The 18,644-nt window shown below is 45.7% G+C and overlaps 2 protein-coding genes across 5 annotated transcripts in view; both read right to left on the reverse strand.

The window, feature by feature from the left end:
- The window catches only part of LOC139914624 (TBC1 domain family member 12-like), a 16,136-nt gene extending 6,485 nt beyond the window's left edge, over window positions 1-9,651 (reverse strand). For 3 of the 4 annotated variants that reach the window (XM_078290781.1, XM_078290780.1, XM_078290779.1), the window contains exons 1-7: window positions 7,945-9,651; window positions 6,881-6,995; window positions 2,121-2,251; window positions 1,832-1,914; window positions 1,272-1,389; window positions 436-542; window positions 20-94 (exon numbers count right to left, since the gene is read on the reverse strand). In XM_078290781.1, the coding sequence (XP_078146907.1) occupies window positions 20-94; window positions 436-542; window positions 1,272-1,389; window positions 1,832-1,914; window positions 2,121-2,251; window positions 6,881-6,995; window positions 7,945-9,086 (1,771 nt within the window). In that variant the 5' untranslated portion in view covers window positions 9,087-9,651. Of the gene's footprint in view, window positions 1-19; window positions 95-435; window positions 543-1,271; window positions 1,390-1,831; window positions 1,915-2,120; window positions 2,252-3,035; window positions 3,093-6,880; window positions 6,996-7,944 lie in introns of all 4 variants that reach the window. The other variant, XM_078290778.1, reaches the window with a different exon arrangement.
- A 517-nt stretch (window positions 9,652-10,168) lies between these two features.
- On the reverse strand, window positions 10,169-16,403 carry LOC139908961 (uncharacterized). The gene is made up of 5 exons (XM_078290631.1): window positions 16,039-16,403; window positions 14,749-14,920; window positions 14,530-14,588; window positions 14,337-14,442; window positions 10,169-12,494 (listed from the first exon to the last, which is right to left on the reverse strand). Exons 1-5 carry the CDS (start codon window positions 16,240-16,242, stop codon window positions 11,404-11,406), a joined length of 1,632 nt encoding a protein of 543 aa, XP_078146757.1. The 5' UTR covers window positions 16,243-16,403; the 3' UTR covers window positions 10,169-11,403.
- Window positions 16,404-18,644: the final 2,241 nt, after the last annotated feature.

The raw sequence follows: 18,644 nt of genomic DNA on the forward strand, positions 1-18,644 counted from the left end.
CACACTCTCCTTCTCCTACCGTCAGCCTCGTTCTCTGTTTCACCGAGGTTCCTCCACTTCTCCTTAGCTCTGGACAGAAAGATCCCATAAAGCTCTGAGGAAGAGCAGGAGGAGGAAGAGGAGGAGGAGGAAGAGGAGGAGGAGGAAGAGGAAGATGAGGAGGAGGAGGGAGAGGAAGAGGAGGAAGAGTAGAAACATAAAACATCAATAGACAGTAGAGGATCATATTTTAACATCATTCAGTTTAATTGTTATAAATGAATAGCGATGATGATCCTCCTGCTGTTCAGACTGTCTCTCTCTCTCTCCCTCTCTCTCTCTCTGTTTCTCTCTGTCTCTCTCTCTCTCTCTGCTTCTCTCTCGCTCTCCCTCTCTCTCTTTCTCTCTCTGTCTCTCTCTGTTTCTGTCTCTCTCTCTCTCTCTCTCTCTCTCTACCTGCTGTGATGTTGAGTTCGTTGCCGATGGCCAGGCTCCAGACCCGCCCCCGGACGTTGGGGGGTAAACCCTGCCACCACAGCTCCCGCGCCCGGCGACTCGACCGCCTGCAACGTCACATCCAGTTTACTGACCGCTGAGGGCAAAACCGCTCAGCAAACAGATAAACATACAGTAAATAAAGATGGGTGATGATGTCTAATGATGGATTTACAGGTTAACTGATGCTTGCAGGTTACAGATTCACATATTAACAGTCCAGTGCAAGAGTACAAATGTGGAGTGAGCAGATGTGCATCGTTAGCCAAAAAACTCCTTGCAACCACAGCTGACACCATTTTGTTGAATTAGAGCCTGCTGGCTGTTAATAATAACATAAAACATTACAACCAGGACTGAAGCTGAGTCATGAGTAAAGATCCATTCAGTAACGTTCTCAGTAAAAGTGAATAGTGTGATAAGGTGGATTTGGTTACTGTGACACAGTAAACTGTCTTGTCTTTAGCCCTAGTCTCTACTCCAAAACACTCTGAGTTGTAGCTTGAGAAGAGTCAGCTCAGTTAACCTGAACAAACTGTTAGCTAGCTAACTAGCAGCAAACACACTGATGTTAATGTGAACATGCTAACGCTAGCTGCTACTAGATACGTTAGCTAGTGTTCTAGCTGTTCACAGAGTTGAGGACCTCCAAGATGGCCGCCAGAGGGAACGCTGAGTCACCTGGCGTTGTTGTATATGTTAACATGACCAAACAACAGACAGCTTGACTCATGACAAGCTGATTATCTGTCAACACACACACACACACACACACACACACACACTGCAGGTCGTACATGTTGTCCCAGTGCGGCAGGATGTCGTTGTTCCAGACCAGCATGGCGGTGGCGATGCTCTCCTCCTGTCTGAAACGCTCCTTGATCTGCTTCTGCCTCCGCTGGGCCTCCTTCAGCTCTAGGGGGGGGGGTATGATATTATTATTAATATTTGTTTTAATCCACCTGGCGGACCAGAGGGGTGGGGTTTACCGCACAGGTCAGTATGAGGGAAAATAACAATAATAAAAACAGCCAGAAAATCCTACTTCCTTCTCATCTCATATTAATGTTGACTATCGTGATAAGATCTACGGAAGCCCACTGAGGACATGGACAGTATTCATACATTTTATTTATGCCGTTTTCCTGTGATACCGACTCATTATCTGGAGTAGAAACTAACCCTAAATAATAAATAATGATTTACTCCTGAACACCAACAGGTCGACTGCAACATTTTGGTTTTTACTAATTCGCTGCGTGGATCATTTCATCCCTCCTACTTTCCTAAACTGTCTGGCACTTTTTAACACAAACTCCACCCGCCTGGCGGGTGCAGCAGGTGAAAACCAGCGTACCTCTCCTCTTGGCTCCGGCCACCATCTCGTCGTACTGCTGTCTGTGTCTCTGAGTCTCCTCCACCGACTTGGCTGGCAGGTTCCTGCAGGAAGGAACCGAGTCAGGAACACATTCACTGTGTGTGTGTGTGTGTGTGTGTGTGTGTGTGTGTGTGTGTGTGTTTCCAGGAAACCCACTCAGATTTCACCAATCTATTCTTAATGAAGGCCTAACATCTTGCATAACACACACACACACACACACACACACACACACACACACACACACGGCAGCAGGCGGTAGACGTACGGCGGTCGGTCCTCCAGGATCAGCGCTGTGGTCGACAGCGGCTCGAACTCCAGGTTCTTCCTGCTTCGCCCCGCGGCATGCTGGGTAGGCGAGTTCCCGGCCCCGGTCCTGACCTGCCGCGACTCGTACTCCTGCAACAACATCACACGCCTCAGTCGCCACGGCAACGGAAAGAGAGCGCCACAGGACATGGCGACGAGAGAGAGAGAGAGAGAGAGAGAGAGAGGTGTGTTCTGGCAGCAGGCGGATGGACGGATGACCTGGGATGGATGTGTGTGTGTGTGTGTGTGTGTGTGTGTGTGTGTGTGTGTGTGTGTGTGTGGGGGTGTTTCCAGTATCAGACGAGCAGCTTCTGGTGATCAGCAGGAAAAACAGGATGAAGAGAACGACTGAGCAGGAATGGAAGAGCAGAGGGACGACTGGCGAGACGGAGGAGTGAAGTGCTGTGGGGGCGGAGCTGTGTGTGTGTGTGTGTGTGTGTGTGTGTGAACTCTGCAGCTACAGGCAGATGGATGATCAATGCCTGACTCGACGGCATGCAGGAAGACGACTGGAAAAAAGAAAAGAAAAAGGTGTAGAGAGAGAGAAAGAGACAGAGAGAAAGAGAGAGAGAAAGAGAGAGAGACGGAGAGAGAGAGAGAGACAGAGAGAGAGAGAGAGAAAGAGAGAGAGACAGAGAGAGAGAAAGAGAGAGAGACGGAGAGAGAGAGAGAGACAGAGAGACAGAGAGAGAGAGAGAGAGACAGAGAGAGAGAGACAGAGAGAGAGAGACAGAGAGAGAGACAGAGAGAGAGAGAGAGAGAAAGAGAGAGAGACAGAGAGAGACAGAGAGAGAGAGAGACAGAGAGAGAGAGAGAGAGACAGAGAGAGAGAGAGAGACAGAGAGAGAGAGAGAGAGAGAGAGAGAGTCCGTACCCCAGAGGTTAGGAGGTCTGGAGAGGACAGAGAGTTCAGACCGACAGCACCGCTCTCCTGGAGGGAAACAACAACAACAACAATGATAATAATGATATTATTAATAATAATAACAATAATAATAATAATATTTAAATAATATTAAACCTGCAATAAGTGACATCAGACCTTCTAACCAATCCTGAAGCTCATGTTGCTGTGCAGAGTTCATTGAGACATAAAGATATGAACCAACATCCAGCTGTTGCTGTTTTCTCCTCTTTTCTAAAGCTCGTTGTCAGACTCCTGAAGAAGCTCCTCCCCCTCCATTCAGCAGCTTTTCATTCGTTAGAACCAGCTTGGCTCCTCCCTCGCTGTTTAAAAGTGGGCTGCAGCGAGCGAGTAAACTGTTAAACCGGTAAACTGTTAAACTAGTGAACTGTTAAACTAGTGAACTTATAATACTAGTGAACTTGTTAAACTAGTAAACTTGTTAAACTAGTGAACTGTTAAACTAATAAACTGTTAAACTAGTAAACTTGTTAAACTAGTGAACTGTTAAACTAATAAACTGTTAAACTAATAAACTGTTAAACTAGTAAACTTGTTAAACTAGTGAACTGTTAAACTAATAAACTGTTAAACTAATAAACTGTTAAACTAGTGAACTGTTAAACTAATAAACTGTTAAACTAATAAACTGTTAAACTAGTGAACTGTTAAACTAATAAACTGTTAAACTAATAAACTGTTAAACTAGTGAACTGTTAAACTAGTAAACTGTTAAACCGGTAAACTGTTAAACTAGTGAACTGTTAAACTAGTGAACTTATAATACTAGTGAACTTGTTAAACTAGTAAACTAATTAAACTGGTAAACTGTTAAACCAGTGAACTTGTTAAACTAGTAAACTTGTTAAACTAGTGAACTGTTAAACTAATAAACTGTTAAACTAGTAAACTTGTTAAACTAGTGAACTGTTAAACTAATAAACTGTTAAACTAGTAAACTTGTTAAACTAGTGAACTGTTAAACTAATAAACTGTTAAACTAATAAACTGTTAAACTAGTAAACTTGTTAAACTAGTGAACTGTTAAACTAATAAACTGTTAAACTAATAAACTGTTAAACTAGTGAACTGTTAAACTAATAAACTGTTAAACTAATAAACTGTTAAACTAGTGAACTGTTAAACTAATAAACTGTTAAACTAATAAACTGTTAAACTAGTGAACTGTTAAACTAGTGAACTGTTAAACTAGTAAACTGTTAAACCGGTAAACTGTTAAACTAGTGAACTGTTAAACTAGTGAACTTATAATACTAGTGAACTTGTTAAACTAGTAAACTAATTAAACTGGTAAACTGTTAAACCAGTGAACTTGTTAAACTAGTAAACTTGTTAAACTAGTAAACTGTTAAACTAATAAACTGTTAAACTAATAAACTGTTAAACTAGTGAACTGTTAAACTAATAAACTGTTAAACTAGTAAACTTGTTAAACTAGTGAACTGTTAAACTAATAAACTGTTAAACTAATAAACTGTTAAACTAGTGAACTGTTAAACTAATAAACTGTTAAACTAATAAACTGTTAAACTAGTGAACTGTTAAACTAGTGAACTTGTTAAACTGTTAAACTAGTGAACTTGTTAAACTAGTAAACTTGTTAAACTAGTGAACTTGTTAAACTAGTAAACTGTTAAACTAGTGAACTTGTTAAACTAGTAAACTGTTAAACTAGTGAACTGTTAAACTAGTGAACTTGTTAAACTAGTAAACTGTTAAACTAGTGAACTTGTTAAACTAGTAAACTTGTTAAACTAGTGAACTGTTAAACTAGTGAACTTGTTAAACTAGTAAAGTGTTAAACTAGTGAACTTGTTAAACCAGTAAACTTGTTAAACTAGTGAACTAATTAAACTAGTGAACTTGTTAAACTAGTAAACTGTTAAACTACTGAACTTGTTAAACTAGTAAACTTGTTAAACCAGTAAACTTGTTAAACTAGTAAACTGTTAAACTAGTGAACTTGTTAAACTAGTAAACTGTTAAACTACTGAACTTGTTAAACTAGTAAACTTGTTAAACCAGTAAACTTGTTAAACTAGTAAACTGTTAAACTAGTGAACCTGTTAAACTAGTAAACTTGTTAAACTAGTAAACTAATTAAACTAGTGAACTTGTTAAACTAGTGAACTTGCTACCTGCCTCTTCACTTGTCATAGTGGGTCATGTGACCTTCAGCAGGAGAGAGATCTGTCAAAGTGAGACTGGTAACCAGTGAGACTTCTCTGTAGCTGCGGTTAGCTTAGCTGTTAGCCTTAATCCTTCCATTTTGTCCTTCTAGGCCTCCGTAGTGCAGTGGCTTTGCTGTACTTTATTTACAAATGTGTGGCAGTTTCTGTTGCCCTCTAGTGGTCTCAACATTTTGCTTATTGCAGCTTCAAGTCAAATATCAGCAAAGTAACAATAGCTCTACTAGAGCAGGACGTCCTAGCGCTCGTTCCTCCGCTGGTTACAGCAGACAGACAGAGAGGAGCAGAACTGATATTTATTCAGAGGGAAATGTTGTGGATTGTGACTGGATCTGCAGGTGTGACGTGTCACCAGAAGCAGCCTTAGCTATGTTTCACCTGTTTCAACTGAAACGGCCTCGCACTCCCAAAGAGCCCCGACTGACGTGCAAGCGTTGAATAACAGTTTTAGCTGCAGTTAGAACCAGTTAGCAGTTCAATATTCACAGCAAAACGGTAGGCGAGTCATTTCTTTCACTACGAACATTACTAACGGTGTCAACTAATACGAACTAGTAAATTAGTAAAAAAACACACATAATTAAAAGAATCTCTATAAGCAGTTATTTAGTGTTAAATAATCCTACCAGGCCAACAGAGCCTGAGTAACGAGCTCTCCTGACGGAGCTGTCCACGGTGCTGAAAGAGCCAAGCGCAATTCACTGTAAACAACCAGTCGTTTCAGACACTTTTCATTCCCAAGCAAAATATGGCATTGCTTTTGTTGTTACTTTAATTTGAGGGAATTGTTTAAGCTGTTTTTATGTCAGCTGATACATAACACACAGGCCTGGTGCTATTCAACGCAGACTAGTAGTTGCCGAGAAGGGCGAGGCTTCTCCTCATGCCAAAGCAAAAATGTCAGTTTCAGTTTTAAATTGTTTGTTTGAATTGTTTGGATTATTTCTATGTTGAGCTGTCCATGATGCTGAAAGTGCACATAATGCATTTAAGTTGAAGTCTGAAAATATATCATTATTGATCCAAACCAACTTGAATCCTCGCTTTTTTTGCTCATTTCTCTTTTTTGTTTTTTTTCCCGCACATTAGCTCTTGAAACGGGCCCCCAGACGCCTCTGCGTGTCACTGTAAAGTGTGAAGTGTAAAGTGTGAAGTGTGAAGTGTGAAGTGTAAAGTGTAAAGTGTAAAGTGTGAAGTGTGAAGTGTGAAGTGTAAAGTGTGAAGTGTAAAGTGTAAAGTGTGAAGTGTGAAGTGTAAAGTGTAAAGTGTAAAGTGTGAAGTGTGAAGTGTGAAGTGTGAAGTGTGAAGTGTAAAGTGTGAAGTGTAAAGTGTAAAGTGTGAAGTGTGAAGTGTGAAGTGTAAAGTGTGAAGTGTAAAGTGTGAAGTGTAAAGTGTGAAGTGTGAAGTGTGAAGTGTAAAGTGTGAAGTGTAAAGTGTGAAGTGTGAAGTGTGAAGTGTAAAGTGTGAAGTGTAAAGTGTAAAGTGTGAAGTGTGAAGTGTAAAGTGTAAAGTGTAAAGTGTAAAGTGTGAAGTGTAAAGTGTGAAGTGCAAAGTGTAAAGTGTGAAGTGTGAAGTGTGAAGTGTGAAGTGTAAAGTGTGAGTTACCTGCTGGATGGTGCGGGAGTCCTTGGTCGGACTTTCTCTGGGAGGAATTTTACCAAACAGCTTCCAACCTGCGACACTCTGACTGACAGACCGCTGCTTCCTGCTGAACACACCCCTGACACACACACACACACACACACACACACACACACACACACACACACACACAGGAGAGACAGACAGGACAGTGGCTAGTCAAAGGTGTAATTACTGACTCATGGATGATGTATCAGTTTATTCTGCTGATCTACAGAAGATAAATAACAGAACCAGGTGAAATGTAGCTTGACTTTAACTGACAGAACAAATAGAAAAGTTAATCTTCACCTTCCAGAAAAGCGACGACACAAAACTGAACGATGGCACTTTTTAAGGGAACGTCAGTCCAGTACTAGTAGCAGTAATAACAGTATTAGTATCAGTAGTAGTAGTGTAGTAGTAGTAATAGTAGTAGCAGTAGCAGTAGATTGCTGTTATCAGATGATCTCTGGTTAATTTACGTTCTTGTAAAAACAGAAACATGAATGATTGATCTGGTTAAAGCAGATTAATGTGTTTCAGTCACACAGACTGCAGTGTAACACAAACCAGTCTTCATCCAACATTTAGAGGCTGAGGCTGCTGAAGTTTCACCAAGCACCAAACACATGGGCCTTACAGTACTACTACCACTACTGTTACTACTACTACTACTGCTACTACTACTGCTACTGCTCCAAGTACTACTGCTGCTGCTACTGTTACTACTACTGCTACTGCTCCGAGTACTACTGTTACTACTACTACTACTGCTACTACTACTGCTCCGAGTACTACTGCTACTACTACTACTACTGCTAATGCTGCTACTGTTACTACTGCTACTACTACTACTACTACTACTGCTCCGAGTACTACTACTACTACTGCTACTACTGCTACTGCTCCGAGTACTACTACTACTACTGTTACTACTACTACTGCTACTGCTACTGCTACTACTGCATGCTGCCAATCAAATGTGGGTGTTTGGGTGTAGAACTGAAGTTTTCTAGTCAAGCAGCTTCACCAGCTGATGGATTTACCTGCCGAGGTACTCCACTATCCCGGGCCTCCTGGACTGCAGTTCTGCCTCTGGGTCAGCCCCCGGGTGCGAGGCCCCGCCCCCGGCCCCCGCCCCGCCCTGGGGCAGCTGGCCCGGGGCGCTCTGCCTCCGGCTGCACTCGTACGTGTTCCTGGGGCCGGGACCGACGTCCAGGAAGCGCCCGCTCTGCTGCCGGCCCGGGACCGGCTCAGCGAACGCCTCGTCGTCTGAGCCCGCCTCCGGCCCGGAGCCGGGGCTGAGGGGGGCGGAGTCACAGCTCACACTGCAGGGGAGGGACCTGGGGGCCGGGGCCGGGCGGCGGGAGGGACCCAGGTCCAAGGCCGCCTCCTCCTCAGCTTCCTTGTCATCCTCTCCGTTGGAGCTGGGTGGCGTTGGTTTTGTTGTGCCCTGACAGGTGGGGGCGGAGCTAAGAGAGGCCTCAGCCTGTGGTTCAGCCGCCCCTCTGCCCCGCCCCTCTCCCATCACCAGCCCTCCATCAGGCTGTTCGCCTGTTTGAACCCCAGAGTGCTGACCGGAGGAACCGTCCCGCTGTGACACACAGGCCCCGTTGGGCAGAGAGCCCCGCCCCCCGTCCAGCCCGTTACACCGGCTGACCTCTGACCCCTCCGTCCAGGCGCTCACAGCGTCTGCCTGCTGTGTGGAGGAATTCCCATCCTGCATGTTTATACTCTGACCTGTCCTGTCTGCGTCTGACAGACAGGTGACGTCACTGGGGTCAGGCCCCGCCCCCCCACCTGCCTCCCCGCGGTCACAGCAGCGTCCGGTTTGTCCATCCAGGCTCCCGTCACCACCTGTCTCGGTTGACCTACTAAGCCCGGTATATATTACGTCAGACACACCGTGAGTCTCCCCGGTACCGGCCGGTACCGGACCGAGCACGGCGGGACTCCCGGCGCCGGGGCGCACACACCGGGGCAGAGCGCCGGACCCTGCCGGGAGACACTCCTCCTCCCCGGCGTCACCACAACAAGACTCCCGGTGTGCGCAGCGACAGCCGGTTTGACGCCGGTCCGTGACACCAGCTGAGGAGGAAGGCTGATGATGAAGATGATGAAGGTGAGCTGAAGACTCCTCCGTGTCGGTCACGGCCGGTGGAGAGGAGCCATCACCGGTCGTTTCCATGTCACTCGCGCATCCACACCAGTGTTAAGCTAGCCAGAATGTTAACAATACGACTTCCGCCCTTTTCCCCAAAAAAATAAAAGCCTCGCTGACGCACCTGTTGGTTAACGGTCATTTGAATAAAGGGCTCACGTGAATGAGTCGAATTTTACAGAGAAATTCACAGTACATTAAAATAACTAATGCCCTTACCACAATATGTATTCATAGCCATGTGTGCGTTACTCAGGCTTGTTCTTACTTCCCAACAGTAATTGATTCTTCGTTTTATTTTGAAATTAAACCGCCTATCTTCCGGTCTTGATGGTGCTAACTCCGGCTAGCTTCACAGAGCTGAATCCACATCCTCAGATCTGTATCGCCGCAGCTAAACACCGCGGCGGGTCGCTGGCCAGCCGCAGGCTCCGCCGGCGCGTCATCCCGGGAACAAAACCAAACAACCCGGCCGGTCCTCCTCAGTGTCGGTTCATTCGGCCGGTGGCTCCGGTTCTGGGCGGTTCGCTGACCGGAGACCGAAGCGGCGTCTGGTCCGGTCCGCTGGAGTTGTTGTCATCCCGGGAATGACAGCCGAGCCAGACCGCGGAAGGACGCCATTTTGAGATTCCAGTGACGTAGGACCAGTGTCAAGCCGACCGGGAAACACAGAACCGGCTCTAAATATTTTCCTTTGTTATGTTTTGTGTATTTGTGGTTTTCTATATATTTGATCTGTACAAGATTTATATTTGGCCCAATAAAACAATATAAAAAATATAAACACAAGACTTCCCATCATAATAAAATAAAAGCCATACTGAACATGTGTTGCTTACGATCTTTTTTGTTTCCAAAATAAAAGACTTACTGACCTACTGAGAAGTCATAAATCAATCAGTGGAATCATTATCTGATTAAGGACTTGGTCTTGCAAGCCACAGTTAATGAGACATTTCTAAGACATTTTTGGATTAGGCTGTTATAGTCGAAAACATCCTTATCAGCAATAAAAAAAAAAATCCATATCCAGAATAAAGGCAGCAACAGCAGAAGCACACACACACTCAGCAGCTGCAGTTTTATCTTTTAAATAAATGTCAACCTGCTGTGTTCGCACATTCATTTATTCAGAAATACTGGGAACTGCAGAGGGAAAACTGTACAGAAGATTATGATGAACTGATGAGTGGAGCGTCTGTCTGGATCAGGATCAGGATCAGGATCAGGACAGACTGTGTGAGAAGACCCTCAGACCCTCCAGCTGCAGGACGGCCTGTAAAACCACCTGAGGATTCATCTGGAGAAGCAGACCCTGATCCGCCACAGAGCCAGAGAGCAGCAACAGAAACACCTCAGAGTTTATTCTCCTGCAGTCTGAAGCATCACCAGCTGAACTGAGACTGCATGTTAAACTGAGTCCAGTCCTGCAGGAAAGTCTCCCAGCTTTGAGGAAACACAATGTGAACTGAACTGGAACAGACCTGAACTCCATGAAATTCCACTTCTAAGAGAGTTTGTCTGGACTCTAAACATTATAAATCCAAACATTATGAATCAAATTAATCAAACACATTCAGTCTGTCTGGATTACCATCACATGTTCTGCATCAAACACCAGCTGAAAGATTCCTTTAACATGTTATGATATTCAGTATTGATCATATAAAACATCATGTGGAATCTCAGATGTGTGGGAAGAAAAAACAAAAAAACATGGAATTTCACAGAATTAAATTAAACTTCCAATTCAATTCACATTCTGTTTCCTGTAGATTTTTTCAAATTCCAATTCCTCAGCTGAATTGAATTGCTGACCTTTGACCTTTACAGCACAGCGACAGTAGTTCCTGCTGATGTCTGGTAGATGTTGGAGGATGGGAGACTGTAGATGTTTGTTTCCTGTACAAATATTATTTTCCACATCAAAATCCCAGCTATAAAATTATAAAAAGCGACAATGTGCATCTGTACACATTTAGAGGCTGCAGTTTGAAGTGGAAAGCAGCAAATTTTAACTTCACTTCACGCCTCCTGTTTCACTCACTCACTCACACACACACACACACACGCACACGCACACACACAAACACACACACACACACCTTGAAAAAATATAACATAAAAAGCAAAATCTCTATCTTGAACAAAATGAATCATTAAATAAATGATTTATATTTGCTCTCACAATATTCTGGGAAAGTTTCTTCCCAAAACTTTTGTCCAAAAACAAAAAACAAAACCTGCAGCACAAACTGATACAATAATTACTACAAAAGAAACTGCTTATCCCACAGTCCATCGTGTGTGTGTGTGTGTGTGTGTGTGTGTGTCCGCTGCAGGCTCATGCGTACACACACTTGTGCATCTTCAGGTTGCGCTGGTCTGAGTATCTCTTGCCGCACTTGTCGCAGATGTACTGCTTGCCGCCGGCGTGCACGTGCCTCTTGTGCGTGCGCAGGTGGCTTCCCTGGCTGAAGGTCTTGCCGCAGACCTCGCAGCCGTACGGCTTCTCTCCGGTGTGGACCCGCAGGTGCAGCTTCAGGCTGTTGGCGTTGTTGAACTTCTTGTCGCAGAAGCCGCAGGGGAACGGCCGCTCCTCGGAGTGCGTGCGGCCGTGGGAGATCAGGCTGCTCTGCTGGCTGAAGCTCTTGCCGCACTCCTTGCAGCTGAACGGACGCTCGCCGGTGTGGATCCGCCGGTGGATCTTCAGGTTCACCGACTGCCGGAAGGTTTTGCCGCACAGGTCGCAGCTGAACGGACGCACGCCGGTGTGGATCCGCTGGTGGTTCTTCAGGTTGACGGCGTGGCGGAAGCTCTTGGAGCACTCGGCGCACTTGAAGGGCTTCTGGCCGGTGTGGATGAGCTCGTGGGTTTTCAGCGTGACGGCGCGGGTGAAGCCTTTCCCGCACACCGGGCAGACGAAGATCTTCTCTCCGGTGTGGATCTGGGCGTGGCGCGTCAGGTTCTGCGCCAGGTTGAACCTGCGGCCGCAGAGCTCGCAGCCGTACGGCTTCTCCCCGGTGTGGATGATGGCGTGCGTCTTCAGGTGCGCCTGCTTGCCGAAGCACTTGCCGCACTGCAGGCACTTGAAGGGCTTCTCCCCGGTGTGCGTGCGGACGTGGTCCTGCAGGCTCTGCTTGTGGGCGAAGCCTTTGCTGCAGACGACGCAGGTGAACGGCCGCTCGCCGGTGTGGATCCGCAGGTGAGCCTTCAGGTTGCTCTGAGACGAGAAGCTCTTGCCGCACTCGGTGCAGATGAAATACTTCCAGCCCTGACTCACAAGTTTGTGCAGCAGCAGGTCGGCCGGACTGGACGGCTGCTGCTGCTCCGCCTGCTGCTGCTCCGCCTGCTGCTGCTCCGCCTGCTGCTGCTGGGGGTCAAGGGTCACCGGCTCAGAAGACTTGCTGCCGTCAAAAGCTTCTTCTGCGGCTCCTGGAGGGAAAACAACGTCTGTGTTATTAAACCAAACTGATTTATTCACATCTAGACAACAAAGATAAAGCTGTAAACACTGAGGGGGAGAAACCAGGTTTACTGCAGTCGAGTCCCTGCATGGCATTTCATCATGAATGTCACATGATAGATTATTTGTCTGGAGGTTGCTGGTTGCTGATGGTTGGACCGACAGCAGGGTCAAAGGTCATCCTGGACCCAGCCGACACTAAATCCTGACTCAACTTCATCATTCACCGATCTTATGATGCGCTAAACAAATGTATCACTGACCAGCAGCAGAAGAAAAAAAACATTTTTTCATCTTTTGAATGATCCTGATATCAGTTCCAATATTTTCTGTGTATCAAGTGAACATGGCATCTGGCTTTTAAACAGAAACAGACCAAGCTCTCTTCATTGTATAGAGGAGAACATCTGAACTGACAATGAAAAGATTGAGCAGCGTTTAACTGAAATTTGCAGATTTGCAGGACTGTTTCTGGACTACCTGAACTACCCTGAACTACCATGGACTACCATGGACTACCATGGACTGCCTGAACTACCCTGAACTACCATGGACTACCCTGAACTACCATGGACTACCATGGACTGCCTGAACTACCCTGAACTACCATGGACTACCCTGAACTACCATGGACTACCCTGAACTTCCATGGACTACCCTGAACTACCATGGACTACCCTGAACTACCCTGAACTACCATGGACTACCCTGAACTACCATGGACTATCCTGAACTACCCTGAACTTCCATGGACTACCCTGAACTACCCTGAACTACCCTGAACTACCATGGACTACCCTGAACTACCCTGAACTACCATGGACTACCCTGAACTACCCTGAACTACCATGGACTACCCTGGCCTACCCTGGACTACCATGGACTGCCTGAACTATCCTGAACTACCATGGACTGCCTAAACTACCCTGAACTACCATGGACTGCCTGAACTACCCTGAACTACCATGGACTGCCTGACCTACCCTGAACTACCATGGACTGCCTGAACTACCCTGAACTACCATGGACTACCCTGAACTACCATGGACTACCCTGAACTACCATGGACTACCCTGAACTACCATGGACTACCCTGAACTACCCTGAACTTCCATGGACTACCCTGAACTTCCATGGACTATCCTGAACTACCCTGAACTTCCATGGACTACCCTGAACTACCATGGACTACCCTGAACTACCCTGAACTTCCATGGACTACCCTGAACTACCATGGACTACCATGGACTACCCTGAACTACCCTGAACTACCATGGACTACCCTGAACTACCCTGAACTACCCTGAACTACCATGGACTACCCTGAACTACCCTGAACTACCATGGACTACCCTGAACTACCATGGACTACCCTGGCCTACCCTGGACTACCATGGACTGCCTGACCTACCCTGAACTACCATGGACTGCCTGACCTACCCTGAACTACCATGGACTGCCTGGACTACCCTGGACTACCGCCGACTCTGCCCGATCTCAAATCGTTGGTATATCAGGCTTCAAATCAGGTGATGTGTCCCAGCTTAGGGGATAAATAAACAAACAGTAAACAGTCTCATCGTGCTGCAGAGCTGCAGTGGATCAATAAGTAGGAAATCAGTTTCGTTGTGTTCCTGGATCGTCTGCAGCAGGGACACAGGGAGGAGGAGGAGTCCAGGATGCTGTGGGGGACTCAAAGAGACGCATCACTCCCTGAAGTTTAGTCAAAACCTGATCAGTGGCGGACGAACCGGGGCCGATCCACAGTCCCTGACTTGATCAGGATCGATCAGTATTGATCGGGTACTCACGCTCAGCGATGGCTCCCAGGTCGATGTTGCCGTGTTCGTCTTTAACGCTGACCGCCAGAACGAACGGAGCCTCCAGGTCCTTCCAGTCCTCCTCGGGTTTCGCAGTCTGCCGCCACAAACACATCAGAGTTAAAGCTGCTCTCCGGTCCTGCTCCGGGTTTAAAGCTCAGTGTGTTTTCGATCTGGATCTCACCTGTGTGGATTTATTCTCCTCTGCGCTCCTGGCGCTGGCTCCGTACGAGTGTTCGGCCTCTGTGGAGAGACGGGGACAGTTTACACTTCGCTGCCTCCAAACTCTGATAGCTCTACCTGCTCCTTCCATGCTGCTGTACGTGTGTGTGGGGTCTGAGCGTGCATGTGAGCGTGCTCGGCGGGAGCAGGAGGCGGCGGTCAGAGGCGGCGGTCTACGTACCGACGCCGCGGTCCGACAGGATGTTCAGCACGCTGGTCTGCGGCTTCTTCCTGCCTCTTCCTCTCACCGTCTTCTGCTCAAAGTCCATCAGGAACTTGGTGTCGTCCACGATGTTCATGATCTTCCCCAGAGCCTCGTTCCCCAGCGTCTCCATGATGGAGGCAAACAGCGTCTGCGGCAGGGGTCAAAGGTCACACAGAGGCACCACAGGTTCGATCCCCGCAGCAGAGAGAACCGCATGACCACCACACACACACTGCACCTCAACTGATGTGTGTTGTGATTTGGCATATGGACTGTACTTTTCTCTGAAAATAAATTGAATATTTGTTCATTTTGGTAGTTGTGATGCCTTAAGATGATGAGTGATGAAAGGTCAAAGTTCATCCATATTTACCCCCCTCCTCCCCCACCACACACACACACACACACACACACACACACACACATCCTCTCTCTCTCTAACAGGCCTCACTTTTTCAAACACGTACAAATGACAGGTTGATATATTTCCAATATTTCCGACTAAATCTCTGCTTCTCTCTCAGTTCAGTTCAACAGGTTTTATTGGCATGAAAGTTAAGAACGATTTTGTCAAAGTGTCGAAGAACAATGAACTGAAACAGATTTAATCCATCTAACAGCAGAGTAAAGAGTGAATACATTACTAAATAACACAAATCAGCAATCAACCCTCTCTCTTTCTCTCACCATCTTCTCCTCTCTCTCTCTCTCCCTCACTCTCTCACCATCTTCTCTCTTTCTCTCTCTCTCTCTCTCTCACACACACACACCATCTTCTCTCTCTCTCTCACCATCTTCTCTCTCTTTCTCTCTCCCTCTCTCTCTCTCACACACACACACCATCTTCTCTCTCTCTCTCACCATCTTCTCTCTCTTTCTCTCTCTCTCTCTCTCACACACACACACACACACACACACATCTTCTCTCTCTCTCTCTGTCTCTCTCTCTCTCTCTCACCATCTTCTCTCTCTCCCTCTCTCACATCTTCTCTCTCTCTCTCTCTCACCATCTTCTCTCTCTCTCTCACCATCTTCTCTCTCTCTCTCTATCTCTCTCTCTCTCTCTCACCATCTTCTCTCTCTCTCTCTCACCATCTTCTCTCTCTCTCTCTCTCTCTCTCACCATCTTCTCTCTCTCTCTCTCTCTCACCATCTTCTCTCTCTCTCTCTCACCATCTTCTCTCTCTCTCTCTCTCTCTCTCTCACCATCTTCTCTCTCTCTCTCTCTCTCACCATCTTCTCTCTCTCTCTCTCTCTCTCTCTCACCATCTTCTCCTGGCTCTCGGCCTGCAGCCGGGCCTGCGGTCCCCCCGGCGGCCCCTCCTCTCCCCCGGCGGGTCTCCGGAGCTCCAGGCGGAGCAGGAACACCGAGCTGTCCTCCACCAGCTTCCCCAGCTCCGCCACCGCGGCGTGGACCAGCGACTCCATGACGGAGGCCAGCTGCGTCTGCAGGGCGACGAAGCTGCTCATCCCGCCGCTCGGTCCGGAGCTTCGGGCTAACGCTAGCTAGCTAGCTAAGCTAACCGGCCGCTGGGAGACATGACATCACTCTGTTGTTTACTGCGAAATGTCTTGTAAACAAAACGAGTCAGGTGAAATGTTCAGCAGTAAACAACCGACATTAGCCAACAACAAACTAGTCACAGACCCGGAAGGAAGGAAGTGTTTGTCCAACTTCTTCCGGGTTGAAAGGAAGTTAACAGGACCGAAGAGACCTTGAACGCAGCTTTGTTTTGATGTTTTTTGTGTTTACGCGCTTTATATTTGCGTTGTAATTGATTTATTCGTGAAAATTAACTGAATTCTAATTTACTACATTAAATGCTGCACAAAAGCGAGGTTATATAATTCATATCGATATGTCAGTTGTGGGTTTTTACCGGGTGTGGTGCGTTCAAGATCACAACTGCTATTCAAACAAAGTTTGTTGTTTGTTATCACGGTTCAGTCATGTTTCTGGTTTAGTTACATTATATTTACATTGTCTAGCTTGACCTTTAATCTTGTCACTGGAGGAGAAAGACTATGAAAATTATTTATACATACATATATCTTTATAATGTAACCACGATGTCGCAGTACTATGACGCATTCACAGCGCCAAAGTTTGGAGGTTTTCAGCAGCTGAAAGGCGACAGCAGCAACTGATAGCAAAACGAGGACTAAAATAATATAAAATATCTTTCTCAAGTGAGTTATAGCCCATATGTTGTATCAGAGAGAGAGAGAGAGAGAGAGAGAGTCTGTAGGTTTTATTTAGGACTGTAGAGAGTTTATTTCATATTCAGGTCAGTTGAGCCAGTTCTGTCTGACGGAGAGACTCCATTCAAAAATTAGTCAATTTAATGTTTCCTTGCTTATCAGTAAAGACACACAGCTGCTAGAATACAACCTAACACCGTAAAAGAATCGTTAGAGCCTTCTAGTAATTTCGGCATACAGGTGATTTACCAAGCAGCACGTTATTTTAATAAAATCTAAACTTTTAGTATTGGTTCATCTGTTCTTCCCAGTCCTCTTCCACCAGAATACACTGGTTCACGGTAGCAAACAGCATGAAGCATTTCTAAAGGTCCGATATGGTTTGAGATTTTTGCTGCCTCAACAACCTCTCTGAAGGTCCATCCAGACCGAGACCCGCACGACCCGCACGACCCGCAGGGTCAGACACTAACCTGACTGCAGCTCGCAGACTTGCGGTCAGTTCTCAGGATTTCTGTCGCTGAGATTTAAGGCAGAAAAATGATGAAAAGAGATAAATTCCAGCCAAAGAGTGAAGATTAAAACCTGCAGCCTCCTGCTGGTCAACAGCTTCCAGTTCACTAGATAAAATTATAAATAATAATAATAATATTGTTTGTTTTTAATGTGTCAGGTTTCTTGTCTGTGTTGCACTGTACTTCATATTTCTGTAACTTGATGTGAATAAAAGTTGAAAAGTGTCTCACTGCTGTTTCTGTCTGGGAAAATAAGTAATAATAATAATTAATAAGTAATAGTAATAAAAAATAAAAAGTGTTTGTTTCTTTTCTAAAAACAGACTGAAGTGTTTCAGAGTAAAAACTTTCCAGCGAGGCGTAATGGCAGAATACATTCAGACGAAACAGGAAATAGTGGAAACATCAAACACTGACTGATTCTGTGAGGTTTGATTAATATTTATTAATGTTTAGTTATCAGCTTAAACATGACAGTCAAAGTCACATGGCAGGAGGTAGATGTTGTGTTTTACAGCATGAAACTGTTCTGATTATAAAGAGTTTGACAGCTGCAGAGGAGGCTCCGCCCGCTCCACCTGTCCTGTTCATTCCCGTGTTTCTCCAGGTATTTGAACACATCGCTCCATTCATTTCTGGGATGGAAGATTTGCATTTTAATTTTTTAATGTTTAGGTGCGGCCAGCAGCGTAAAGCTGATGATACACCGGCACATTTTTAGGGCAAATTTGGGACAAAATTTACCAGAAAACTTTGGTGGAAATATTTCCTCCCTGAAAACAGTTTGAAATCCAGCCGGTTGGATCGGAGTGAGCTCTGCTGGCCAGCTGCCAACTAGAGCTGAACGATACTGACAAAAAAATATAACTGTGATTATTTGACAGAATATTGCAAATTGTGATTTAAACTGTGATTCATATCATCACAAGTTTTTCTTGTCATACATTTTTTAGAACTTTAAAAGTTTGAGTCTGATGAAGGTTTTGACTCATGGACCAGAGACCTGCAGCTCCAAAACTCCTTATTCACAAACCAAACTCTGATTATTCAGCTCTAGTTTCAACATCAACTAATCAGAGACAGGAGAGTTGGTCAGGTGACGTGTCCTCAGCCCAAAATATGTTCTAAATGGTCCAGCTGCTACTAAATAAAACT

Source organism: Centroberyx gerrardi, chromosome 20, assembly GCF_048128805.1.
Source record: "Centroberyx gerrardi isolate f3 chromosome 20, fCenGer3.hap1.cur.20231027, whole genome shotgun sequence".
NCBI classification, from domain to species: Eukaryota; Metazoa; Chordata; class Actinopteri; order Beryciformes; family Berycidae; genus Centroberyx; species Centroberyx gerrardi.

What these genes read in the sequence shown, in the direction of transcription:
- LOC139908961 (XM_078290631.1), bottom strand. Translation starts at nt 16,242, where the DNA reads ATGAGCAGCTTCGTCGCCCTGCAGACGCAGCTGGCCTCCGTCATGGAG. An exon ending in CCTGTCGGACCGCGGCGTCG is followed by an intron (nt 14,589 to 14,748) that starts GTACGTAGACCG and finishes GTCTCTCCACAG; the next exon opens with AGGCCGAACACTCGTACGGA. An exon ending in AGGAGAATAAATCCACACAG is followed by an intron (nt 14,443 to 14,529) that starts GTGAGATCCAGA and finishes TTGTGGCGGCAG; the next exon opens with ACTGCGAAACCCGAGGAGGA.